Consider the following 21,619-nt stretch of genomic DNA (forward strand, 5'->3'; position numbering starts at 1 on the left):
GATGTTGCTGGTGGCCATCATCTCCTCACCCATCTCACCAGCTCCCATGGACCATCCCTGGGTTTCTCCCAGCACCCATCAGCCTCATCAGGGATGGTCTCCACCATTTTGATTGAGAAAAATATATTTATATTACATATATATAAAAAAACATAGTCTTAGCCGCACATTTCCAGCTAAGAAACCATATTTTCCTTTGATGAAACAAATGGAAGTACAAGAAACCCTGGTGCGGTCTGTTTGCAAGATGCAACCACTTCAATAGTGCTGCTGAAGGTTACAAAAAAAAGCGAATTTGGCCAAGATTTTAAGGATTTTTGAAATATTGTTGCTTTTCCGCGGAGCCTGAATGCAAAGCAGCGAACATGTGCAGTTTGAAGTGTCTGCAAATAAACGTGCTGTGACCTCTGCCAGTGGGGAGAGGCGCTGAGGAGCCTGCAAATACGGCCTCTGCGAATTGTTCTGATTTATTCACACATTTGCTGTGGATCAAAAGGGGCAGGAGCAGGAAAACCAGAGTGGGAGAGTGCAGAGCAGAGATGAGGGATTCAGACACATCACCAGTGCTCCCTTTGCGCAAACCCTTTTCTTTCTGGAGCCAGATGTGCTGCCCGTGCCCATCCAGCCCAGTCCAAGCTGTGCCAGCCTGGAGAAGCCCTGAGGCCATGGGACAGCAGATCTGTGGGACCAGAGTGGGGACGAGGAGCCATGGAGACCACAGCGACCACCAACACGCTCTTAACGCCAGGGCTCAAAGGAAAACAGGTTATCATCGAATCGTTTTGGTTGGAAAAGCCCCTCAAGATCATCAAGTCCAACCATAACCCACCCCCGGCACCGCGCCATGTCCTGAGAACACCATGTCCGTCTGTCCAACCCTCCAGGGCTGGTGACTCCAGCACTGCCCTGGGCAGCCTGTTCCAATGCCCCACAGCCCTTTGGGGAAGAAATTGTTCCCACATCCAACCTCAACCTCCCCTGGCGCAACTTGAGGCCGTTTCTTTGTGTCCCTGTCTCCCCTCAGCTCCTGTTCTCCAGCTGAACCCCCAGGTCCCTCAGTCTCCATCACACTTGTGCTCCAGCCCCTCACCGGCTCCGTTCCCTTCTCTCCACTCGCTCCAGCACCTCAAAGCCTTTTTTGGCATGAGGAAACCAAAACTGCCCCCAGGATTTGATGTTTGGCCTCCCCAGGTCCCAGCACAGGGGACAGTCACTGCTCCGGTCCTTGCCACCAAACCCGTGGTTTTGCTCTCCATATTTCCAGGCAGGTGATGGTTCAGAAGCTGGACCAGTCCCCCATTTAGCTCCAAACCTCTGGCAGAACCACCTGGAGCAGTTTCCTGCTGATCCGCGGGGCCAACGTTGCGCAGCTGCCGTCTAACCAGGTTTCGTTCACCTCGCGAGGCTCCTCAGGGCATTCTCTCACCACCTCCTTTAATCATCCCCTCTGATCTTTCCGTGTGTTGCATTAAACCCCCCTCACGTTGACTTCCCATCGTTACCATTCGCGCTAACAACCCCTTGTCCCCATCACTGTCCCCACCACCACTGTCCCCAAACGCCACCGACTCATCACCTGCAAAAGCGGGACCTTAATCCAGGGGCCGAGCAGAAGCTGCTGCTTCACAAGGGGAAATTGCAAGAGGTGTTAGAGCACTTTTAATTATTTATTGCTCTTCTGAGGCACCGGCAGCCCTGGGGTTACGGCGCTTGCGCAGGGACATGGGGGAGCAAAGGAAAGCGAGCGCAGAAAAGCACCTTTTCTAATGAGTTTTGCTAAGGCGACGTGTAATCCTTTCAAAACTCAAGTTATTTGAGCCAGAAACTATTTCTCATACATACTATGTGTTGCCAGACCACAAAAGCCACGCGAGCAGGAGTAACTCATCGATATTGTCCCATTATCTTCATAAAACAGGACTTGGGAATGAAGATTAAAACTTCACAGGGTCCTGAACTGGAAATGCAGGGACTGGGGCTGCCCCAGTTTAACCACCATCCGTTTGCAATTGTATTTTATACTCAGACTTTTAAACTGTAAATGAAATTTTTTAATATTAGTGATGCTAATGATTGTATAGGGATGTTTTACAGCATTAATGACCATCCAGATTCTGGTAGCTTGTGGGTAAAAGCTCATTTTCTTTTCATTGCAGCTTGTCCCAAGCCCTTGCTCTGCTCCCTTCCCGAAATAATATCGTAGTTCACAAAAACACCCAGTGATTTGGAGCCAAATGTGATGAACCAGCTGTTTTCTGGCTGAAAATAGAGTCAGGAAATAACACCAAAGAAACCAACTATGAAAAATCAGAGAGAAAAAATTCAGGGTATCCCTGATGGTGGCTGCTGCTACCATTAAAAAAAACCAAAAGGTGATTAATTAATAGAATATGTAGTTAGTGTGACACAAAGAAGCTTTTCTGGGGGAGTTTGCTGAGATTTTGGCTTTCCCAGGGCAGGATTTCACAGAATCCCAGAATGGAGTGGGTTGGAAAAGCCCTCAGAGCTCATCCAGTCCAAGCCTTGGTCCAACTCCAGCCCATTGACCAGATCACGGCACTAAGTGCCATGGCCAATCTCAGTTTAAAAACCTCCAGGCCGGTGAGTCCAGCACCTCCCTGGGCAGCCATTCCAATGCCTGACCACTCTCTGCACAGAATTCCCTAATCTCCAGCCTCAATTTCCCCTGGCAGAGTTGAAGCCCATGGCCCCTTGTCCTATTGCTGATGCCTGGAGAAGAGCCCAATCCCCACCTGGCTAGAACTGCCCTTCAGGTGGTTCTAGAGAGTGCTGAGCTCAGCTCTGAGCCTCCTCTTCTCCAGACTGAACAAGCCCAGCTCCCTCAGCCTCTCCCCATAGGGCTTGTGCTCAAGTCCCTTCCCCAGTCTTGTTGCTCTTCTCTGGACCTGCTCCAGCACTTCAATCTCTTTCCTGAGCTGAGGGCCCAGAACTGAACACAACACTCCAGGTGTGGCCTCCCCAGTGCAGAGCACAGGGGAAGGATCACTGCCCTGGTCCTGCTGACCACGCTGGTTTGGATACAGGACAGGACACCATTGGCCGTCTTGGCCACCTGGGCACAGTGTTGGCTCATGTTGAGCTTCCTGTCCATTAGTCCCCCAGGTCCCTTTCAGCCTGGCTGCTCTCCAGCCACTCTGTGCCCAGCCTGTCAACCAGCAGCTCCACACTCCCTCCCAACTTGGTGTCATCAGCAAATTTCCTGATGATGCTCTCAACCCCCTCATCTAAATCATCAATGAAGATGTTCAACAGGACTGGACCCAACCCTGACCCCTGGGGGACAGCACTGGCGACCAGCAGCCAGCTGGATGCGGCCCCATTGACCAGCACTCTCTGGGCCCGGCCCCCAGCCGGTTCTTAGCCCAGTAGAGTGCGCTGATCAAAGCCATAGGCTACCAGCTTTTGCACTTTCCTAAGATGGGCAAAACCAGCGAACGGTGTCGATTCTCCAATTTAGGGCATGGAAAAGATCTCTAAAGAAAAATAACAACAATAAACAATTGAAGATGATAAAAGATATCCAATTAAAAATAGAAAGTGGTATAAAATGGAAAGGTAAAAGGGGTGAAAATAAAAACATAACAAGTTGCAGGCTCGTTAGCAACGTGTCCAGCTCCAGCGCGGGATTTAACGAGAGGGTTGAGAGTCCCGCTTTATTGTGTTAGGGAAATAAAAACCACCTCTGCCCCACGGGCTAACAACATACATTTTCCTTTGGTGGAATAACTGAAAGTCTGAGAAAGCCCCTTGTGGTCGGTTCGCAAGACAAAACCACTTCAAAAGTGCTGCTGAACATTTAAAATAAAGCAATTTTTGGCCAACATTTTTCAGGCATATTTTGCCTGAACACAAGACATGCAGCTTGAAGTCCCTGCAAATCTGTCTGTTGCGACGAGGGGCATTACAAGTCCGTAAATACATCAGTTTTAAATTATTCTTATTTATTTACACGTCTTCTATGGATCAGAAAACGCCTAATTTATCGTATATTTAACTAAAGGCAGCAGCTCAGTTTGCGGGGGGGAAGATGCAGAAGGAGCTGTTGTAGATAATAAATCTCTATATTAATAAGAATATAAAATATAATGATAATATACAAGTCATCCCAGCCGCAGTGATGACTTTGCCTTGTGTACGATGGACCGGACCACAAGAGAAGCTTCTGCAGACCCAAAATCACCCACCAGCAATGGGGTTTTTCTATTCTATTCTATTCTATTCTATTCTATTCTATTCTATTCTATTCTATTCTATTCTATTCTATTCTATTCTATTTTCTTTTCCCTGCTTCATCCCTCCCAAAAAATCACATTCTCAGAATCATCATGTTCAAACAGCCCAGGGCTGGCTCAAGTGATGGTCCCTCCAGGAGAGAAGGTGTGATGAGGAGCGACCAACCATGAGATGACGGATGGACCAGCCCAAAGAGCTTGTGGCCAACGCTGCTGGTGAGTGGAGGGCAAATATAAGCTACATCGGCCTCTCCAGCTCCTAAAAAACCATTTATCCCATGAAACAGCAAGATATGCAACGGGAAACTACTGGAAAAAAGGGTCGGTGGGAAGAGGAGTAAGAGGACTTGGCCAAGGCGGCATTGCCTGGTCCCACCACGCGTTGCGTTGGGTTCACCATGACCTGAAGTGCAGCTGATGAAGGTAAGAAACTCAGAGATTCCAACTCAATGGAGATAAGTTGGGGAACAACCTATTAGAGAGCAGTGTAGGGGAAAGGGAGCTGGGGGTCCTGGGGACAGCAGGGTGACCATGAGCCAGCACTGGGCCCTTGTGGCCAGGAAGCCAATGGGACCTGGGGTGGGTTAGAAGGGGGTGGTCAGTAGGTCCGAGAGGTTCTCCTGCCCCTCTGCTCTGCCCTGGGGAGACCACACCTGGAATCTTGTGTCCAGCTGTGGCCCCTCAGTTCCAGCAGGACAGGGAACTGCTGCAGAGAGTCCAGCGCAGCCACCAAGATGCTGCAGGGAGTGGAGCATCTCCCGTGTGAGGAAAGGCTGAGGGAGCTGGGGCTCTGGAGCTGGACAAGAGGACACTGAGGGGGGACTCACTGCTGGGGATCAATATGGAAAGGGGCAGTGTCAGGAGGATGGAGCCAGGCTCTGCTGGTGACAACCAGGGACAGGACAAGGGGCAATGGGTGCAAACTGCAACACAGGAGGTTCCACTTGAATTTGAGAAGCAACTTGTTGGGGGTGAGGGTGTCAGAGCCTGGCCCAGGCTGCCCAGGGGGTTGTGGAGTCTCCTTCTGTGCAGACATTCCAACCCGCCTGGACACCTTCCTGTGTAACCTCATCTGGGTGTTCCTGCTCCATGGGAGGATTGCACTGGGTGAGCTTTCCAGGGCCCTTCAACCCCTGACATTGTGTGGCTCTGTGATTCCGTAACTGAGTTGGAGCTTCGAGGTCAAAGATGGTTGAAGGTGGTAGGGGCAGATCTGCCACCCTTGGGTAAGAGAAAACTTGGTCCTCTGAAAGATGCAGCTGTGAAAACAGGGACAGGAGGAAAATGGGTGAAAACACCCCAGGATCCGTCCCATCAAACCAGATTGTTCTAAGGAAGGTCCTCAAAACACAACAATTATGAACTGCGGAGCGAGTTGCGTCTTGCTGAAGAGCAGCTAGAGATCGACCCAACGGGTGGAAGACAGAGGCAGACGAGCCTTTGAACCGGCAACAAAGGCAGGAATATGTCAAAACTGCTCCATAAAAACCAGATGGTGGTCAGAGCAGACACAAGCCAAGGGGAAACTCTGCAGAAAAGCCTTTTTTATTTTGGGAAACGGAAGCTTTGAGCGCGCAGAACCGCTGAAAATCAATGCAACCGCCGCTAACGGAGTCCAAATGGCTCTTGCCCTTCCAGGGCGGTTTTTAATGAGTTGCACAGAAAATTAAACACAGAAAGAAAAGTGATACAGGCCTGTTACAAAGAAAAGAATAATAAAAGAAATAGAGCCCCAGGCCTGAGGCTGTCCAGCTGCACACTAACCAGCGCGAGAGCGGCAGAGACGGAAAGGAAGAGCGCGCTCAACGAAACTCTTCAGAAAAGCGTCCTAATTATTTCTGATTTAACGGGACTGAAGTGGAAAAGACCGACGGACAATGTAGGGAAACAACCTGGGGAAGCGCTCGTCTTGTGTTCGTGCCAACGCAAGGAGAGCAAAGGGGTGTTCTACGGCGACCTGTGCCAAACCGAGCATCCGCTTGTGCGTCAAAACCGTGTCACAGAATCCCAGAGTATCAGGGGTTGAAGGGCCCTGGAAAGCTCACCCAGTGCAATCCCCCCATGGAGCAGGAACACCCAGATGAGGTTACACAGGAAGGTGTCCAGGCGGGTTGGAATGTCTGCACAGAAGGAGACTCCACAACCCCCTGGGCAGCCTGGGCCAGGCTCTGACACCCTCACCCCAACAAGTTGCTTCTCAAATTTAAGTGTAAACTCCTGTGTTCCAGCTTGATCCCATTACCCCTTGTCTTATCATTGTTTGCCACCAAGAAGAGCCTGGCTCCATCCTCATGGTACTCACCTTTTATATACTTATAGACACTAATAAGGTCCCCCCTCAGTGTCCTCTTGTCCAGCTCCAGAGCCCCAGCTCCCTCAGCCTTTCCTCACACGGGAGATGCTCCACTCCCTGCAGCATCTTGGTGGCTGCGCTGGACTCTCTGCAGCAGTTCCCTGTCCTGCTGGAACTGAGGGGCCACAGCTGGACACAAGATTCCAGGTGTGGTCTCCCCAGGGCAGAGCAGAGGGGCAGGAGAACCTCTCTGACCTACTGACCACCCCCTTCTAACCCACCCCAGGTCCCATTGACTTCCTGGCCACAAGGGCCCAGTGCTGGCTCATGGCTCTGTCACCCAACTAGGGACCTGGTGTGGTTCTCCTGGGGACAAGGGGATGAGTCCCACACCTGGACATAGAGCTGGAAGGTCACCTCCAGCCTCCAGAGCTCGAGGCGCTGGGCAAGTCCTCTGTGCCAAAGCCAAGATGGTCATGTTGTCTCACCTCACTCTGCTCTGGAGCGCTCTAAACTTATCACGCAACCAAATCCATCCCCTACCACGCTGGATACCCAAAACTCCACCAGGCAGGGCTGGATCTGCCCAGGGAAGGGCACAAGTGTGATGGGAGCGGCTGAGGGACCTGGGGGGTTCAGCTGGAGAACAGGAGCTGAGGGGAGACAGGGACACAAAGAAACGGCCTCAAGTTGCACCAGGGGAAGTTGAGGTTGGATGTGGGAACAATTTCTTCCCCAAAGGGCTGTGGGGCATTGGAACAGGCTGCCCAGGGCAGTGCTGGAGTCACCAGCCCTGGAGGGCTGGACAGACGGACATGAGGTTCTCAGGACATGGGGCAGGGACAGGGCTAGGGGGAAGAGTTGGACTCCATTGTGTCTCCCAACCCAAACGATTCCATGATTCTTTTCTATTCTGTGATTCCTCTTCCCTCGACAGCTCCCGTCCCCGTGGCACGAAGCTCCAGCACGATGCCAAGAGATGGAGCAGAGCACGAGAAAGGCCCTAATGCCACAACATCCCTGCTTGAAGGCCAAAAAAAACCCACCACAAACAACAGCCTGGCCGCTCACCAGCAGCTATTGTTCACACAAACTATTTCTTGCTGCAAGTTACAACAAGTTATAAACCTTTCAATTAAAGCATGCGATGTGCGTGCCGGAGCGAGAGCCAGGCGCCCCAGGACGGCTCGTCTGGGAAGAAGATGGGCAAGAGCAGCTTCACAGGGTTGTCCTATCAAGACGGATCAGACGTGATTTGGAAAGACTATCTCCGCGGAAGACGAAAGTTCCATTTGCCAGGGTCGCCCAAGCTCTGCGATCTCTGCTTAGGCTGATAATTAAGGTCACCCAACGGGTGTTCTCATTGCCAAAGAGAAAGATCACCTTGGCCAAAGTTGGGGTGACACCTCAGCCATTGGGGTAACACCTCGGCCTTGAACCAGAACTTGCACTTAAATACTTGTGAGGTTAAAAGCAACCAACTAAAACGTTTTAAACCCAAGATACTTGGTTCTTTCATAAGGCTTTTTTTAAAAGAAAATCTTCTCTAACTCATCAAGGTGAGATTCTCACAGCTACAACTTCCACCTGCCCCTTCCACGGGAGGTGAGGGTGTCCTCTGCCCACCCAGGGCTGGAGGAAGATGTCAAAAGCTTGGTCATACCTGCAGAGCTGCACCCAAACCCCGCTGGCACAGCAGGATGTCCCACAGCGGCCAACGCTGCCATGCCTGTTGTGTTCGCACAGCATCGATCAGTTGGCACGTTCGCTACGGGACAGACCTTAGACCTGAAACAGGTCATCACGAGAAGCTCACGGCTTGGGCACTGTAGCTGCAGGACCTCACGGCTTCACTTTGGTGTAAACGGTGAGGAAACCCAAACAGCCAGACCGTCCTGAAACGCCAATGCTATGAAAGCACAAGTCAAACTCTTGAAGCTCTCCTGTCCCTCAGCCTTAGCTCCTCAAGCCATCAGAAGGATGTTGAGCCAAGCTTGACACGGCTGGTGGTGCTGACCCTACAGCTCGTTCCTGTGATGCCAAGAGGGCAGAGCACTGTTGGCCATCACGTCACAAATCACCTCCATCACGGGTATGGTTGTCTAGATCAGTCCACAGAGCTGATCCTTCAGCTGGAATGGGCCACGGTGCCTGGATGAACCACGCTGACCCACTGTCGGGCGTCCACCACCCAACCTTGCCACCCAGAGTGACTTTGCAGTGTGGAGAAGACACGCATGGATTCCTTGGAGAGCAGGAGTGGCTGAACACCTCCCCCGCTGGGGAATGTGTGTGTTGTGATGGGTACGTAGCAGTGGCCAACACTCCTCATGGCTTAAGGAGTTGGAGTGTAGGAGCCCCATAAGCCGAGGACTTACAAGTCCATGTGTAGAGAAAAAAAATAGCTCACTTAATCCTCTCACACCAGGAGTTGGGATTTTCACAGAGCGACGTCCATTGCCGGCAATGGACACACCAAAATAACGTCGGCAGCAATGAGTTAACCACCTCTGTCCTCTTTCCACCTATTGTATTGCTCATGCATCATCAGCTTCCCAACCATCTTCCCGGCTCTTCATCATACGCACGCTATGTCCTCGCCCTTCTTCAGCACCGAGTCAAGAAAAGGAGACCCATGCTCAGCTCCTTGCTGCTCTGAGAAGCTGGATGGAAATGGTTGAAATTACCAAGAGGGTCGTCACCAAGACGGGAGAGGACGTAGCTTCATTTAGGAGGTTTCAGACCCTGCCACTATCCAACACCAGTTGTTGCAACAGCTTTTAAAAAGCTCAGGACGTGCTGGAAAAGGCACCGGAGTCTCCTGGCACTGGGGTGACCGGGTTTTCCAAGGTGGCCATCCATCCCCTTTCCATCTAAAGGAGCTCAGGCTTTTCTTTTAGACATTGGCCACCTCCGGGGTGTCCTATGGTGGCATCTCAAGAGGTGAGAGTGGGACAGAAGCGGTTAACTCTTAGCGCCGTGATAAAGTTGGGCTGGATGACCTCTAAGGTCCCTTCCAACCCAAACCATTTGATGAACATGATTGGAAATCTAGGCCAAAATCCATCCCGAGGTCACAGTCTCCCCACAAATGCTTTACAGAAGAAAAACAAATGAGTTTTCCCAGCCCCACGGCTTGATTCTGCTCTTTTTTTTGGGTTGGATTTGCTGGGATTACTGGAAATCTCAGGCTTGGGAGATGTGCCCCCAACTCTAGAACCACAAACGAGTGCTGCAGTGGACTCCCAGCATCATTATAACAACATGAAATTAATTAATATGGACACTATGACACAGACAGAATGTGAATCCACATCTTAAATAGCAACAGGGACGGGTTGCGACTCCCCAGCCCAACCACGGGCTTCACCAAAGGTCCCCAGACACCCAAAGCTCCAAAGACAACACAAACCTTGGCGTTCAAATGACACCATCAGATCAGATTTGATCTTAAACCAACATTTTGGAGAAGTCATTCAATTTGTGAAACTTCACCCTTTTCATTAGCGCTTTTAAACACCTTTTTCTGGGCTGTTTCAAGGTTAAACTCGGCATCACGTGATGGGAGCGAACGCGCTGGTTGCAAACACAAGGCTGGACCTGGGTAGGCCGAGTCTATCTCCAAAGCAGCATAGGACTAAGGCTTGGCTTAGCTTTCGGTTTAAACAATCTCAGGTATTAGCGATGGACGGAAAAGGACTTTGTTTCAATTTAACTAAAAATTCAACCTGATAGCGTCATTTCAATGAAGAAAATCGTGACACCCACACTGCAAATTAAAATCTCATGAACGATCAGACCCACTTGGTAAAGAGGGGAGGAAAAACCTATTAGAAATGTATCTTAGTTGTTTGTACGGTAAAATCTCATCTCTTCTCCCATTAAGATTTATATCACAAATGATTACGCTCGAATTTGGCAAATGATTCTTCTGAAAAATTCAGAGATGAGGATTTCTCTCATGGAAATCTCTAGATGTGGTTTAGAAACGTTAATATTCGTGGCTACGGTCACTGAACGGCACAAGCAAAGAGTCCCGGACTCCAAGCTTGTTGTGGTCTCCTCCATCTGCGTGGGGTTGATTATTTTATCAGCCTCTTCTAAACCATTCCTCATTATCAAATCCAACGGGGAAATCAACTCTTTAGCTATACAATGCATTGCAAAACATCTATTTCCTTAAAAACTACTGCCAATCATTAAAACCAGGCAGATCTTGACTAAGAGAAGAGCGGAAGCCTCAAGCATTGAGTGGCGAGTTAGCGGAACGTCACCCTACGTCCCATCAGAAAGAGCTGTTGGCTGAAGGTCAAGTTGGCCAAGTTGGCACCTGCGCCACATGGGGCCAGAGAAAGGCCCCGTGGCCACCAAGCCCTTCTCTTGGATAAGTTTTCTGCTCAAGGAAGACACTGATGGGAGTGAAACCAAGAGCAGCCGCATGTTCTAACCATCTTTAGAAGCTCAACACGCACAAATTGGAGTATTTGCCTCATCCAAACACCAACGGCAAACACCCAGAGGTTGACCCAGCACAGCTACCGCTTGGCCTTGGGTCAGGATGAAAAGAAAAACCCCTCCTACCCTATTTATTTTGCGTTTAATTTGACACTCAGGTTGCCGGAGGCTACTCTGAAAGCAATTATTGCTTATCTCCTGCACTAAATAACCCATCCTTCGGAAGAATTTTGGCCCACCATCTTGAACGTGGCAAAGTGACATGAGGAAAATTCAGGATTTTTGATTTTTTGGGTTTTTTTTTCAAGAGATATTCACTCAACTAATAGTTTTTGAGGAACAGGTAAGAACAGGGAGAGAACTAAATATAATACGTGGCCTAAAAAGGGGATGAGGTTCTTAGGGACGCGGTTTAGTGGTGGACCTGCCAGTGTTGGGTTAAGGGTTGGACTCAATGATCCAGAAGGTCTTTCCAACCTCAATGACTCCGTGATTCTATTGAGAGAACACAAGATGGCCAACGGACCGCTTTCTGGAGCTTCTACATGGTGCAGATGAAAAGCAGATGTTAACAGGACAGGAAATGCCGACTATGTTGTGATAAATAAATTAATGGCGCATCGATTTGGTTCAACACTGACAGATAATGGGTCACTCCAACCAAAAATGCTCATGGCACAGTCGCTAAACTCTTTTTCTGATTGGCTGAGAAGGGAAACTCAGTTCCTTAGAGTTGCCCTCTCCCTGAACAACCTAAATAATAACTGCATGACCAAGGTGTCTTTGTGTTGCCCAGACTGAATTATTGGCTGTTTTCAGTGTGAGACATATCGACGCCTGGAAATCTACTGTATGTCACATTTAGAGCACTTTGTAGTGAAAGGATATATATAGAAAGCACTTTTTTGCGTATAAAAGACAATTTTAGTCGTCAAACATTTATCAACAAGACAACGTAGCCCTGACTGTATCAAACCGCGAATAATTCAGCAAGAGGTGGAACTGCAGGCAGGCGCCTCTTACCTTGAGCTCCTTCCAGCTGTCGAGCAGCCTGGTCGCCAGATCGCTCACGTCCACGATCTTGTCCGTCTGCTCCTGGCTCCTCTCGCTCTCCACGTCGGATACGCCTTCCTCTTCGTCTTGAGACGGCGTCTCCATCGCGATGGGCTCTTCTAACTTGGCGCCGTTGCTCTCCTTCACCTCGGCTTCGGGCTCGGCCTCCAGCTCCGCCGTCTGGGGTTTGCTGCTCTCCACCGCCGCGTCCACCGCGGTTTTGATCTCCTGCTGCGGCTGCTGCTCTTCCGCCACCTCCATCGCGGCTCCCTCCAGCTGGTCCAGGTCCTCTTTGCCCTCCTTCCCTTCCAGCTCGCTGGTTGTATCCGAGATGGCACTGTCCATGCTGTTCTCGCTTATAATTTTCAACCTCCGAAACACCAGCTTCTTGGGGGTGTCCGTGTCGCCCTCCGCGCTCTGCTTGGCGGAGAGGTCGGGCGTGTTGAGCGGCGTGTGGGCCCGCGAGGTGTTCTCGCTGGAGTAGCCGTCCCCTTCGCTGAGCTGCGGCACCGCGCTCTTGGTCTGAGCCCAGCGCTGGATCACGGGCAGGACTTTGCTCTCCTCCAGCATGTTCTTGGTGGGGATGGGCAGGAGCTCGAGCGTCTTCATGATCTGATTGCAAAGACAAAAATCATACTGTTAGACCCATTAGAATTTTAAACTGGCTCCGACCTGGCAGAATTTTCCCTTCCTCAACGAGAGGTTAACTCTGAAATATCAAGCTGATGGGGACAGGTCAGGGATCGCGGTGTCACTTCTCAAGGCTGAAGGGCAGCGGAGAACTGTTGAAAGCAAATAAACCGTGAGCGGGTGGAAAAGAGTGAGCACAAGTATTTAGCAATTAAACTAATTTACTAATTAGTCACAATTACAGTAATTTTGAGGAGCTCAGGCACTTACGGCCGTACTCATTCCCACAACAACCAACACAACAACAAAGCAGTTAGAGACGCTACATGAAAGGAACCTCATCGGAAGCATCAAGCTGTCAAAAGAGAAGAGATTGACCCCAAAAAGTTTGCAAATTAATACGAGAAAAGCCTTTTCCTCGCTTGACAGAGGTGCCGTGCGCTGCGGCAGAAGCCGGAGCGTTCCCAGTGCCCACAGGATGGAGAATCTGCTGCTCCTAGAGCTAAACCTTATGCACAGAGACATGTGGACAACCAGAGATTGTCCTTTGGTTCTCCAGCCATGAGATGAGGCAAGAACGGGATCACAGGCACGGCCAGAAGCAGCAGCAGCTACCAACGATGTGAAATAACCTTTGAAGGATCCAGCAAGTGAGTTCAGCAACTCCTCTCCCAAGCCCAGCCCTGGTTTTGAAGTGGGAGGTAAGCAGCCCTTCCGCAGGGCTTCTCAATGTGTTTGATTTCAAAACCAGACAGGAGAGAAGGACAGAAGGTGGGTTTACGGTATTGCATTAATTACATGGGCATCTGATGGTCAAAAGACCATTTATCTTAAAACAGTGACATTTGAAAATAAAAAATAGGGTGGGGGGAAAAGCAAAGCGCGGTCTGGCTGCAAGTTTCATTTGCAACTCCGTAAAGAACTACCTGGATTTTAAAATATATCCAACCCACAAACTCCCACCAAAGCTGTATCGTGAACATCAAGAGTGGAGATGAAGCCGCCACCATCACTGACTCAGTTTCCCTCCTAAAGCTTCAGGGAAGCAGCTCTGGGTTTGAGATCAGGGAGGCTGAGTGTCTGAATGGATTCCAGAGGAAAACCAGAGTCTAAGCTTAACCTGACCATTAATTTCTCCAAAGCTGGAGGTTGAAGATGACTTGGAGACGAGCTGCCAAGCAGCTCTGCGGTGCCACAGTGTCTATATGTCAGGGAGCAAGAGGAAGGCACCATATCAAGACTCCCTCAGAGCAACAACTTCAACATTATGTTGGATCTGGGAACAATTTCTTCCCCAAAGGGCTGTGGGGCATTGGAACAGGCTGCCCAGGGCAGTGCTGGAGTCACCACCCCTGGAGGGTTGAACAGATGAGATGAGGTTCTCAGGGACATGGGGTGGGTTAATGGTTGGACTCGATGATCTTGAGGGGCTTTTCCAATCAAACAATTTGATGATTCTAAATTTAATCAGCTTTTGAGCCGTAACTCGGTGGTGACACCGCGTCACATCAGCAGGAGAGAAAACCCAAGGCACTCACTGAATACGCACCTTGTACACAGCCCGTCAGCAACGACGCGCTCTGCGCAGCACCAGGATGAGGGAACACGAGTAATTCTGCTCAAAGCTCTAACGTTATATCAGAGACCCCTGACCCAAAGCTTTCCGGGTATTTACAGTCAAAACTTCACCTACATAAGGATGGATGAGGACGGGGTGGTGGAAATGGCGCCTTTAACTGCTGGGGTTAAAGAGGAGAGTTGGGCACAACTCAGAAATGTGAAATACCAGCTCGGAGGAAAACTGTGCAGCTACTTCCTGGTAGAAGCGTCTTTAATAAAGGGATTTCCAGATGTCTGCTTGCACGCGATGCCAAAGCGCATATAGAAAACAGAAATACTCAGGTTCCACTCCAGACCATCAATACCTCGAATTCCCTGCACGGTTCAGTACAGAATAAACAGCAACCATCGTAAGTCTGGCTCATGTCACTAACCCTGAAATCTTAAGAAAAACCACAGGAGCAAATTCTTCCCTTACATTAAGGATTTCCCTTAAAGTAGAAGTTTTAGGCCGTAGTTTTCAGGATACCTGCAGTTTGTTTTTGGCATAGATGTCTATTTAAAAACAAATAATCAAACCATCACGCTTCTGAGCAATTAGCAATGCCAGGGAAATTATCAATCCAAAGGAATGACTGACCTCCAGCTGCAACTTGAGGTTGTTAGCGCTGCTCCCTCTGCCATCGCCCAGCTCCGTCATCCAAATCCAGAGCAGAGATAAACCGTGACACTCCAGGAAGGACTTTAGGCAGGACTGCGAGTGCGTGTTCTGGTGAGCCAAAGAGACAGTCAGAGACTTAACAGGCAAACAATCCTTTATTTCCCCAGTTCACACGGCTGAACTGCTCAACTGGGCTTAAGTCACCGCTCACACCCATTACAGAAGCCAGAATTAGGCGCCTGTCATGATCAGCGCAGGTCTAATGTCATTTAAGCGGCCGTAACTGCCGGGTTCGGAGCAGTAACTCACACGGCAGAACCGTTACAACCATTACAACCGTTACCCGGGGACAGGGCGCTTGGGGAATGAAACTTCGGAGATAACGGGTTGCGCAGAAAACTCATCTGTGTCTTAGAGGTGAGACGGCTGCGATTTTAAGCTGACGAACTACTCGTTTACACCCGAAATCACTCACGGACAGTTTGCTTCTAGAAACGGGCGTTTTGCGTCATGGCAAACGCAAAACAGGCGAAGGGTGGAGGTTACGGAGCAGTGACAAGCCTGGCAGAACCACCTGGGATGCTGGTATGAGCATGAGACCTTCGTCCCACCCGCCTCCTCCTCCACCGAGAGCTCCAAGGACGTTAATTAACGGGCCGCGGTTTCCTCCCCGTCACCGGCTCCTCTCACCTGGATGAGTTTGAGGCAGGTGAGTTTCTGCTCCAGCGTTTCGATGCGAACCATGAGGCGGGACAAGCTGAGGACCTGGTTTTTATCGGAGAGCCCTTCTCCGTTCTCCAGCAGCGCCTCCAGCTCCCCGTCCACCTACGCGGGTAGAGAAAACTGTTACCACCACTTTTTAGACCTTAAATCTCATATAACACATTGTTCCCACCAGTTGTGTCCATATACTCAACAGGCAGGAATTCCAGACTCTAATATTCATTTATCCTAACGAACAATGTGTTTTCGGAGGAAATTCCAGGTGCGTGCACCAAAACAGTCCCAGTCGCAAGTTTATCTTTTCGAAACAGATGTGCACCAAGAGATTCTCCTTAATTGCAGGTAGGTTTCCTTCTTTAAATACCTAAAGCGCTAGTTATAATCTTTACAACCAGAGGCGCATTCCTCCAAATACGGACACTGAAATAAGGTTCGTCATTTAACTCAGTGCCATTAAACCACTTATAAATGACTTATAAATAATTTCTTGGTCTCTCCAATACAATAAATAAAAATAAAGTTGGTATTTTTGGAGGTAACTTGTCCCAAAAGAGCAGGTAACAAATCTTATATGTAAGAACAGAGGTTTCCATCTTCAAGAACAGAATAAGTAGAGCTTGTAGGAAGCAAAAAGAGCCTGTGCAGGGTTTTTGCAGCAGTTTGCACCCAGGAAAACCAAAATCTTTTGGAGTGTTTTGCTCAAACTTCTCTGCACAGTTTCCTACATCCCTGGGTTCAATGTGGGGAGCGGGTCGGTACAAGTTCCCCCTGGAAGCCGATTTTCCACAGGGCCAGAGCAATTAAAGGATTCAAATTTCACAGCCCAGAGATGACAAATATCCGTGTCTTTTTGGTTGTCGAATTTCAGGTCACGTCCCCAAGGGTGAGGCCGGTACCGTCTTATTTCACCGCCGTTTAAAAGTCACGCCAAACAAACCGGGTTGTACTAAGTATGGAGAATTCGATGTGGCTTTGAGTAGGTTGTGGTATTGATGGCTCTGAATGTCTCTCTCCGGTGGGACTTAAATTAAACACAGATTTAACTAAAGCGCTGAGAAGATGAAATCACAGAACCCCAGAGTGTCAGGGGTTGGAAGGGCCCTGGAAAGCTCATCCAGTGCAATCCCCCCATGGAGCAGGAACACCCAGATGAGGTTACACAGGAAGGTGTCCAGGCGGGTTGGAATGTCTGCACAGAAGGAGACTCCACAACCCCCCTGGGCAGCCTGGGCCAGGCTCTGACACCCTCACCCCAAACAAGTTGCTTCTCAAATTCAAGTGGAACCTCCTGTGTTCCAGTTTGCACCCATTGCCCCTTGTCCTGTCCCTGGTTGTCACCAGCAGAGCCTGGCTCCATCCTCCTGACACTGCCCCTTTCCATCTTGATCCCCAGCAATGAGTCCCCCCTCAGTGTCCTCTTGTCCAGCTCCAGAGCCCCAGCTCCCTCAGCCTTTCCTCACACGGGAGATGCTCCACTCCCTGCAGCATCTTGGTGGCTGCGCTGGACTCTCTGCAGCAGTTCCCTGTCCTGCTGGAACTGAGGGGCCACAGCTGGACACAAGATTCCAGGTGTGGTCTCCCCAGGGCAGAGCAGAGGGGCAGGAGAACCTCTCTGACCTACTGACCACCCCCTTCTAACCCACCCCAGGTCCCATTGGCTTCCTGGCCACAAGGGCCCAGTGCTGGCTCATGGTCACCCTGCTGTCCCCAGCACCCCCAGCTCCCTTTCCCCTACGCTGCTCTCCAACAGCTCATTCCCCAACTTACACTGGAACCTGGGGCTGTTCCTGCCCAGATTCAAGACTCTACACTTGCCCTTGTTCTATTTCATTACATTTCTCCCCGCCCAGCTCTCCAGCCTGTCCAGGTCTCTGATGGCAGCACAGCTTCCAGTGTCACCACTCCTTGGTGTCATCAGCAAACTTGCTGACAGTCACTCTATTCCCTCATCCAAATCACTGATGAATATATTGAATAATACAGCCCCCAGCACTGCCCCTGGGGCACTGCACTGGGTACAGGCCTCAACTGCACTCTGCCCCATTGACCACGACTATAAACTATTTAAACACATCCACAGAAAAGGTCGTTACGAATCACAAAACGACACTAAGGGTGAGCTGAAGACACATGGGGAGGATCAAACCAGTGACTGGGCGCTGCTACTCTTCGAAATGAATTAAAAAACACATTTAAAGGAGAACGAGACCCACCGAGTCCTTCTTCCGGGATCGCTCCTTCTTCATCTTGCCGCCGGCCGCGCGGATGCTCACCCTGTTCTCCCCTCCCAGGTACCCCCGGCAGTTGGCGGAGCCGCAGAAACATTTTTGAGCCTCTTTGCTGTTAATGGGCACAAGAAACAGAGAATGTTAATAACAGTTCGACCGCGTCCGTTATTGTTATTGTACTTTACTCTTCAGAGCACCCTCCCAAGACAGAAACGGTGGCTTTTCCGCCCAGCGATGGCCCTTCTGGCCGCTAAGAATTCAAATAAAACCTTTATTTCACGGGGGCGTTGGGGCTGCAAACTTTGTACCACGCGTCGCAACGGATGTATTAATTTCCTTAATGAATATGCAACCAATATTACATTTATTAGGAAAAAGGTTTGCATGTTATTGCTCAAAACAGGATAAAGAATGGGAGGAGGATTTGTGGAAATAATAAGATTCAAATCGATATTTTTGCACGTTTATACAGAGATATAAATTATATTCTCTTCAGGCAATATTTCTACAAAACCTCCATATTTTCTACTCGAGAAACCATCAATTTTCAACTATCTGCCCCAATTGCTTGGGAAAATGTCGATTTGGGGTTATTTTTCTATGTGTATAATCCACTGGCTCTGCAGCACGAAGCCACATACAGACAAAAATCACACTATTTGTGTATAACCTGCATATTCTGCGACTCTTCCCCGGCTTCAGGGATATTTTCACCTGCCTAGAAATCAAACAGGCGTTGCTGTGAGACAACTAGAAGCTGAGGGTAAACCTGCCTTGCAGCAGGAACAGCAAAATACACCCAGCACCTGATGCTTTAGCACAAATAACTTCATAACACAACTAAAGACTCATTTCTGGTTCATAGAAAGAGCTGTGGTGTTGCAGAAGGATCTGGAAGGAAGAGACGCTCCTTAAACGATTCAATTAAAAATCAGGGATTATTGATAATTAATCTCATAATTATAGGTTGCTTCAAGTCTTTGTGCTCAGAGAGTGAAATGTTTCACCATGTACCTGGATAAGCAGGAATTTTAGGCTCAGGTTTAGGGAGGGGAGGCTGGAGCTTTTGCACAGGATGACAACATGTTGTTGGGGGGTTTTACAGCTCTACAAGTAGCTGCAAAGTCGTAAAACGGGTGGGAGGGGATGAAGAGACGCCAAGGAAGGGGAACTCAAAGGCTGGAGCTTGGGGAATTAATCATTAGACAGAGGAAGGAACAATCAAGATAACGATCTGGGAAATTTCCACCGGGGAGAGAGGGTAGGAAGGGGAACAAAAAGGCAATAAAGCAACACTGGGAAACACATTAAATTCCTCTCCTAATCTTTTGTTAGAAATAGAAGAAACTTAACCCAGGTAGGTTAGTTAAATATACTTGAATTGTGGTTCATTTACAATCGCTCTGTCAGATGAGGTTTTGCAGCGGTTTGTTCGCAGGGTTTTTTTGCCGCACCAATGCTCATAATATCAGTAGAAAAAGGCAAAACGTACCCGTATCTCTGGAACTGGTAATCGAACGTCAGCTCGGAGCCCGATGGGACCAGTTTGGTGGTGAAAAACCCAACTCGGAGCTGCCCGTTCACCGTCCACTGAAGCAAGGGAAAAACAAGGTGAAAGAGTTAGGACAAAGACCAGGCTTGACGCTGGGTTTGGTTGAAATTGATAAAGCTCAGCCTTCAAATGGCATTGCCGATAAATTTAAAACCTGCAAACTGGCTCAGCAACATTCAGCAGTTTCACAGAATCCCAGAATGTCAGAAATTGGAAGGGCCCTGGAAAGCTCACCCAGTGCAATCCCCCCATGGAGCAGGAACACCCAGATGAGGTTACACAGGAAGGTGTCCAGGCGGGTTGGAATGTCTGCACAGAAGGAGACTCCACAACCCACTGGGCAGCCTGGGCCAGGCTCTGCCACTCTCACCCCAAACAAGTTTCTTCTCAAATTCAAGTGGAACCTCCTGTGTTCCAGTTTGCACCCATTGCCCCTTGTCCTGTCCCTGGTTGTCACCAGCAGAGCCTGGCTCCATCCTCCTGACACTGCCCCTTTCCATCTTGATCCCCAGCAATGAGTCCCCCCTCAGTGTCCTCTTGTCCAGCTCCAGAGCCCCAGCTCCCTCAGCCTTTCCTCACACGGGAGATGCTCCACTCCCTGCAGCATCTTGGTGGCTGCGCTGGACTCTCTGCAGCAGTTCCCTGTCCTGCTGGAGCTGAGGGGCCACAGCTGGACACAAGATTCCAGGTGTGGTCTCCCCAGGGCAGAGCAGAGGGGCAGGAGAACCTCTCTGACCTACTGACCACCCCCTTCTAACCCACCCCAGGTCCCATTGGCTTCCTGGCCACAAGGGCCCAGTGCTGGCTCATGCTCACCCTGCTGTCCCCAGGACCCCCAGCTCCTTTTCCCCTACGCTGCTCTCCAACAGCTCATTCCCCAACTTACACTGAACCTGGGGCTGTTCCTGCCCAGATTCAAGACTCTACACTTGCCCTTGTTCTATTTCATTACATTTCTCCCCGCCCAGCTCTCCAGCCTGTCCAGGTCTCTGATGGCAGCACAGCTTCCAGTGTCACCACTGCTCCCAGCTTGGTGTCACCAGCAAACTTGCTGACAGTCACTCTGTTCCCTTATCCAAATCATTGATGAATATATTGAATAGTAGTGGTGCCAGCACTGCCCCTGAGGCACTGCACTGGGTACAGGCCTCAACTGGACTCTGCCCATTGACCACGACTCTCTGGCTTCTTCCCTTCAGCCCGTTCACTGTCCACCCCAATACCCGATCGTCCAGACCGCACTCCCTCAGTTCAGCTGTGTCAAGGAGCTGTTGCCATTTCACTAAATTACAACGGCACCAAAAAAGGAAAACCCAAAGAAACGCAGAAATAAAGGAGCAAAGCTGCTCGGTCTGAGCTTGCCGGGTCGCAGCTTTGTTCCGGCCCTTTACCTTTTGTGTCTCGCAGTTCGGTTCACAGCTGTGGTTCATAAACCGAGAGCAGTTTCCTTTCTGCGTAGCATCGATTATCTGAAGAGAAACAACAATTCGAGCGAAACAGCACCGGGTGAAATACAAGGCAGTATTTTATATACATATATATATATATATATATAAAAACAACCGTTTTCTGCTCCAGCTATTGACTTTATTTGGTTTCCATAAAGGGTTTTATAGTAATATTAAGTGCCCCGGAAAAATAGCTCACTAAGAAACTGGTATGTGGTTCTTAGTTTTCATTACAGGTTAATACCGAGTTCTCCAGTGGGTCAGGGACCCTGAACTTTTCATATCAGTTTCTGAGCCTCTGATATAAGGAATATCAAGGCTGGGGAAGCCCAATGTCTTTGTCACACGTGTTATATCCGACCAGCAAGGTCATCCCCCTGATCCTGTGTTGGAAACGCTCCCCTGTGCCCCCTGGTGACCACAAAACAAGCCCACGGCAGCTACGGAAATTGCTTATTTTGGAGGGAAAAAGCACTCTGGAGTATTTTTAGCTCATTTACTGTAACGCTCCACAAAAGTCTTGACAGAGGAGACAAGCGGAATATGGTATTACATTTCTATTTATACACTTTGCTGTCAGCAGGTAAGTGAGGCTGCGCTGTGCCGCAGCTCCACCATCCCATAGCGAGGAATAATTAGTAACTCCTGGTCTAAATGTATTTCAGCGACACTAATCCTGCACGCAGGGACCCCACCGGGTAACACCGGCCCAATTCAACGCCACTCTGCGAGCAAAGCGAGGGAGAAAATGCGGTTTCTTGGC

General features: G+C 49.6%; 1 protein-coding gene across 1 annotated transcript in view; it reads right to left on the reverse strand.

Moving 5' to 3' along the window:
* The window catches only part of SETD2 (SET domain containing 2, histone lysine methyltransferase), a 53,295-nt gene that overhangs the window by 17,261 nt on the left and 14,415 nt on the right, over positions 1–21,619 (reverse strand). The window contains 6 exon segments of the mRNA XM_080340758.1: positions 12,025–12,666; positions 14,885–15,013; positions 15,596–15,730; positions 17,842–17,968; positions 19,349–19,446; positions 20,800–20,877. Of these exon segments, the coding sequence (XP_080196884.1) occupies positions 12,025–12,666; positions 14,885–15,013; positions 15,596–15,730; positions 17,842–17,968; positions 19,349–19,446; positions 20,800–20,877 (1,209 nt within the window).

The sequence above is a fragment of the Nesoenas mayeri genome (genome assembly GCF_963082525.1).
Source record: "Nesoenas mayeri genome assembly, chromosome: 2".
Taxonomy (NCBI): Eukaryota; Metazoa; Chordata; class Aves; order Columbiformes; family Columbidae; genus Nesoenas; species Nesoenas mayeri.